Source organism: Arachis duranensis, chromosome 7, assembly GCF_000817695.3.
Source record: "Arachis duranensis cultivar V14167 chromosome 7, aradu.V14167.gnm2.J7QH, whole genome shotgun sequence".
Lineage (NCBI taxonomy): Eukaryota > Viridiplantae > Streptophyta > Magnoliopsida > Fabales > Fabaceae > Arachis > Arachis duranensis.
The window spans coordinates 68364622-68370331 of NC_029778.3; the positions used below are offsets into that span (position 1 = coordinate 68364622).

General features: G+C 42.4%; 1 protein-coding gene across 1 annotated transcript in view; it reads right to left on the reverse strand.

Moving 5' to 3' along the window:
• Positions 1–221: 221 nt before the first annotated feature.
• The window catches only part of LOC107458647 (DEAD-box ATP-dependent RNA helicase 50), a 10470-nt gene continuing 4981 nt past the window's right edge, over positions 222–5710 (reverse strand). The window contains exon 6 of the mRNA XM_052251728.1: positions 222–1612. Coding sequence (XP_052107688.1) covers positions 1540–1612 — 73 coding nt within the window. The 3' untranslated portion in view covers positions 222–1539. The remainder of the gene's footprint in view (positions 1613–5710) is intronic.

A 5710-nucleotide genomic window follows, 5' to 3' on the forward strand; every position in this document is an offset into this window, starting at 1 on the left:
TAAGATAAAATAAAATTCAGATTACAATCATAGAGAAGAAAACACATGAGAAAAAAATGTTTATGGTTAAATAGTGTAACCATGTATTTAGGCTCAAAGTCTCACGGGTTGTGTGTTTTTTTAGCTCAAAAATCTTGTTCCAATTTCAACTTCGAACAAATTTAACATAAATGTTCTGATTTAAATTAGTGAAATTTTCAAAAAAAATATATGGTCTTAAAAGAAACTTATTATCTTTTCAATCAGGTAGAACATGCATGCAATTAACCTACTAATATGCAATCTATCCTATTCTAAAGAAAAAGAAGTTGGTGTTAAGGGGGAAAGAATTACCTCCGGAAGTCAGGTACTGACCAACCTCTCCACTTAAGGCTTTGCACCATCCTCGGTGCTATCTGTTAGGAACAAGGGTGGGCTGGTGGTAGTATCTCCACAGTCGGGACCGTCATGGCTCCCTGTGCTGGTAAAGGAAGTGAAGTCCGGAGTGCCTGGGTCCTCATCAGGTCTGTGGTTGCCTGTGAGTAGCTCTTTGAGGTATTTGAATCGACGGTGGTTATGACACTCTCGGAGCTTTGCTTTCTGGTCTTGTTGGTCCAACTTCTTCAGTATTTGATGCAGCAGCTAACTAGTAGATGGTGGAATGTCTGCAGCATCTTTTGTGGACTGGCTGGTAGTGGCAAGTGGTGGCCTGAGATATCTCCCATTAGGGACGTACTGATCATCCCTTTGGAAGTATGACTTTGGTGTCCCCAGCTCTGTAGGAGACTCCGGCTGCTGAGATAATATCTGAGACCAAGACGGGGAAAAGAAGGTTGCCCGCGATTTGCACGTGTCCCATAGCCTTCCGGATGTGTCTTGGTAGATTTAGAGGCTGGTCTGTGAGGATGCACCATAGTAGAACGGCCATGTTTGCGGTGAAGGAAGACTCATAAATGCTCGGAAAGACGTAATGGAACATAATCTGTGCCCATACGTGAGCCTCTAAGGTAAGTGCGGAAGCCGAGATTCCCTTAGGACGGGAACGATGGTGTCCGAAGATCCATTTGCTGCCAGGTTGTGCGATAACTCTGAGAACAGCGTCCCAGTCAAATTTGTACGCCTGGCGCTTGAGTGAGGCTTCTTGAAAAGCATACCGTCCTTCTAGAGTGGGGGGAAGATCTAAGGCTTGCTGAATGGCCTCTTCTGTAATGGGGATTTGCTTCTGACGGACATAAACAGACTACAGGGTCGGCAGGTGGAAATTGGAGTAGAACTCAACTACCCAAGAAAAATTAACCTGTCGTGGCAGTCTCTGGAGGAATCCCTAATGTCTTTGTGCAATTTGTGGCTCAACAAATGTGGCAATACGAGGTGGAAGGATAAGAAGATGTTCATTGTTGTAATTCTGAGCTGCCAGAATGGGGAACATCTGCTCACAGTAGCGATTGGGAAATCGTGCAGTGTCTTTTGCTGGGAATGCTTTTTCCTTTTCATCAACCTTTATAATCCTTTTAATTCTTTTTGTTGAGGGTTTAACCGCAGTTGAAGAAGGCTCTGCCACTAATGCTCTTTTTGTTCCTTTTCTTGTTGTGGATTTGGGGTAGCTTTCTCCTTGCCTTTCTTGGTGGCCATCCTGAAAGGAAACGAGTAAAGACATGAATATTTTAAGGGTTATAGCAAGGAAAAGAATGAGAAAGGTGGTAATCAATGCACAGGAAAGGATAATAATGTGAACACATGGTCATGACTTACATGTGCCAAATCAACAACGGAAATATAGCAAGTGCATGTGGAGACAGTTAAATGCCAGGTGTTTATTAGCATGTCGGCAAGGGCACGAGTAGCATAGATCAAGCATTCAATGTCCAAGTTAGATTACCAAGTCTTTCCAACTAATAATATGCTTGTAATAACAATTATATTTAATTAATAAAATATAAAAAAAGGGTGTTGTGAAAAGCAAGCATTTATAGTAGTAGATTGAAAGAAATCCAAAAATAGTGCAAAATGCTATATGGGCGTTTTCACAAACACATAGCATGCATGTTAAATAAGGTATGGAATAATTAATTTTGAACATGCAAGTAACCTATAAAATTAATATATAATTGTTAAACAAGTCCTAAACAATTTACAAGCAACATATAAGAATAATGACCCAAATAAATTTCCAACACCAATAGAAGGAAGAAGAAAAGAAACATAGATAGGAAAAGTAGAAGAGAAAGAAAAAAAGAAAACATGAAAATAAAAAGAAGAATGAAAAAGTAGGAAGGGGAGAAGAGAAGAAAAACCTTGATAATGATGGTAGAAAAGAGGGGGTAGAAGAGAGAAAGAAAGGAGGAAGAAGGAGGGGGGAAAAAATAAAATAGGAATGGGATCAGAAAAGAAAAGATAATTTGGCAGATTTGAATGAGTTGGGCGGCGCAAGCGACACGGACGCGTGGGGCACGCGGTTGCGTGGAAAGCCCGCAGATGAAATGACGCGGACGCGTCGGTCATGCGGACGCGTTGGTCACGAAGACGCGTGACATGATTTGCGTTGGTGGCGCGAGGGCAACTTCGTGCTCGCACAACTCTCTATTTAAATAATGTTTTGCCAAATTTTAGGGTGACACGATCGCGTGGTGGATGTGATCGCGTGGATGGCTAGATTGATAAAATGGCGCAGACGCGTGGGGCACGCGGACGCGTGGTAAGGCTTGTGCCTTTAGCACGAGTCCAGCCCAAGTCCAGCTCAACTCTCGGCCATACACCCCTTTTTACGTCGATTATAGGGCACGCGTTCGCGTGGGTGACGCGGACGCGTGGGAGACCTTTTTCCCACATGACGCGGACGCGTGGGCGGCGCGGTTGCATGGAACAATTTGTGCCACAGGCATGCCTCGAGCCACACTTTCGCGTGACTATCTGTTTCTTTTCTTCTCGTGTCTAGGGCACCTATGACGCGGACGCGTTATCGACACTGTCGTGTCGTGTGCTCTCTTCTTTTTTTTTAAGTAGAAATATGCAATATGCAGTATGTGGATGAGATGCAAAAGATAGGTATTAGTACTGAGAAGAGTTATTGACAAGGGAGGATAAGGAGAGGGGAAGGAACGATCATACCATGGTGGGTTGTCTCCCACCCAGCACTTTGCTTTAACGTCCTTAAGTTGGACGCTCCACTAGCTCAGTCTTCTGCTGTGGGAGGATCTTCCAAGAGAAAGATCTCTAGTTCTTGGTTTTTCGCCATCTTTTCACCATGGAATAACTTCAAGCGATGTCCATTGACCTTGATAAGTTCAGAGCTTGAAGGATGGCTCAAGTGAAAGACTCCGTATGGTTTCACCTTCTCTACTCGATACGGACCATCCTATCTTGATCTCAGCTTGCCTGGCATGAGTCGCATTCTGGAGTTGTAAAATAGGACTAAGTCCCCTGGTTGGAATTCTCTTCCCTTAATGCTCTTGTCATGCACAGCCTTCACCTTCTCTTAATACAGCCTCGAATTTTCATAAGCCTCAAGGCGAACGCTCTCTAATTCTTGTAGTTGCAACTTCCGTTCAGCTCCGGCACTCTCATAGTCCACGTTGCATTCCTTTACCGCCCAGAAGGCCTTGTGTTTTAACTCAACTGGAAGATGACATGCCTTTCCATAAACCAAGCAGAAAGGACTCATCCCAATCGGTGTCTTGTATGCTGTCCGATATGCCCAAAGTGCGTCTTGGAGCCTGATGCTCTAATCCTTCCTATGAGGCTTGACTACCTTTTGCAGTATGCGCTTTATCTCTCTGTTAGACACCTGTGTCTTTATTTTATGTTTTATTTATCTTTATGTTCTAAAACCATTATCACCATTTGAATCCGCCTAACTGAGATTTACAAGATGACCATAGCTTGCTTCATACCAACAATCTCTGTGGGATCGACCCTTACTCACGTAAGGTGTTACTTGGACGACCCAGTGTACTTGCTGGTTAGTTGTGCGAAATTGTGACAAAGTGTGATTCACGTTTGAGAGCACCAAGTCTATTGGCACCATTGTTGATGATCATAATTTCGTGCACCACATACTAGGTCCCATGATCATTTCATAATCGGGAAAAATTTCAACCAGTTTTATGTAAACATCTCTTGGTAGAGTTGTGATGAGCGGATAATTTATACGCTTTTTAGCATTATTTTTAGGTAATTTCTAGTATGTTTTAGTCACTTTTTAGTATATTTTTATTAGTTTTTATGCAAAATTCACATTTCTGGACTTTACTATGAGTTTGTGTGTTTTTCTATGATTTCAGATATTTTCTGGCTAAAATTGAGAGACCTAAGCAAAAATCTAATTCAAAGGCTGAGAAAGGACTGCAGATGCTGTTGGATTCTGACCTCCCAGCACTCGAAGTGGATTTTTTGGAGCTACAGAAGCCCAATTGGCGCGCTCTCAATTGCATTGGAAATTAGACATCTTGGGCTTTCCGGTAATGCTTAATAGTCCATACTTTGCCCGAGATTTGATGGCCCAAACTGGCATCCAAACGCCCACCAAAGACCCTTTTCTGGCGTAAAACGCCAGAACTGGCACCAAAGCTGGAGTTACACTCCAAGGATGGCTTATGCACGTGAAAGCTTTAAGGCTCAGCCCAAACACACATCAAGTGGGCCCCCAAAGTAAATTTCTGCACTATCTTCTCATTTTCTGTAAACCTAGTTTACTAGTTTAGTATAAATAGCACTTTTTACTATTGTATTGGTGTCTTTGACCTTTTGGGAGTTCTTCAAACCCTTTTTAGAAGCTGGCCATTCGGCCATGCCTAGACCATTTTGTTCTTATGTATTTTCAACGGTGGAGTTTCTACACCTCATAGATTAAGGTGAGGAGCTCTGCTGTTCCTCATTAATTAATGCAAGTACTATGGTTTTTCATTCAATTCACGCCTACTTCTTCTCCAAGATTTACTCTTGTACTTAATTCAGTTAAGTCAGGCTGAAGGAGTGACCCGTGACAATCACCCTCTATCTTTAGTACTCGCTTAGCTAAGATCTACGTGTCTGACAACCACAAAGCGGTTTACATGATGTTCAACGTAGTCATTGGACGACAGCTGGAGTATATTCTATTGGGTCTCTAATCAACGATTCACATCATCTCTCCTGACAACAGAGCATCTGAATCTGAGATTAGGATCTTCGTGGTATAGGCTTGACAAACCCCATTTGTAGGGTTTATCTTGTATTGATTTTAGGGGATTTTATAACCTTTTACCCACATTTATTCAATGAAATAGCATGGTTTTATAACTTCTCCTTTAATTGTGCTTAAGAGTGAAAACATGCTTTTTAGATCTTAAAATGAATAAATTTAATTCACCTTGATTCCATTAGATGCCTTGATATGTTTGCTAAGTGATTTAAGGTTTAGGAGGCAAAGATTGGATCAAGGGAATGAAGAAAGAAGCATGAAAAGTTGGAGAACTCATGAAGAAATGAAAGAACCGGAAAGCTGTCAAGCCGACCTCTTCGCACTTAAACGACCATAACTTGAGCTACAGAGGTCCAAATTATGCGGTTCCAGTTGGGTTAGAAAGCTAACATCCGGGGCTTCGAAACGATATAAGATTTGCCATAGTTGCTACAAGTATGGTGGCGCGCACGCGCAAAGTACGCGCACGCGCCGTTGGTGCACGTGATCACTTCATGCAAACTCGTGGCTAGCGAATTTACAAGCCTTGTGGGCCCAATCCAACTCATTTCT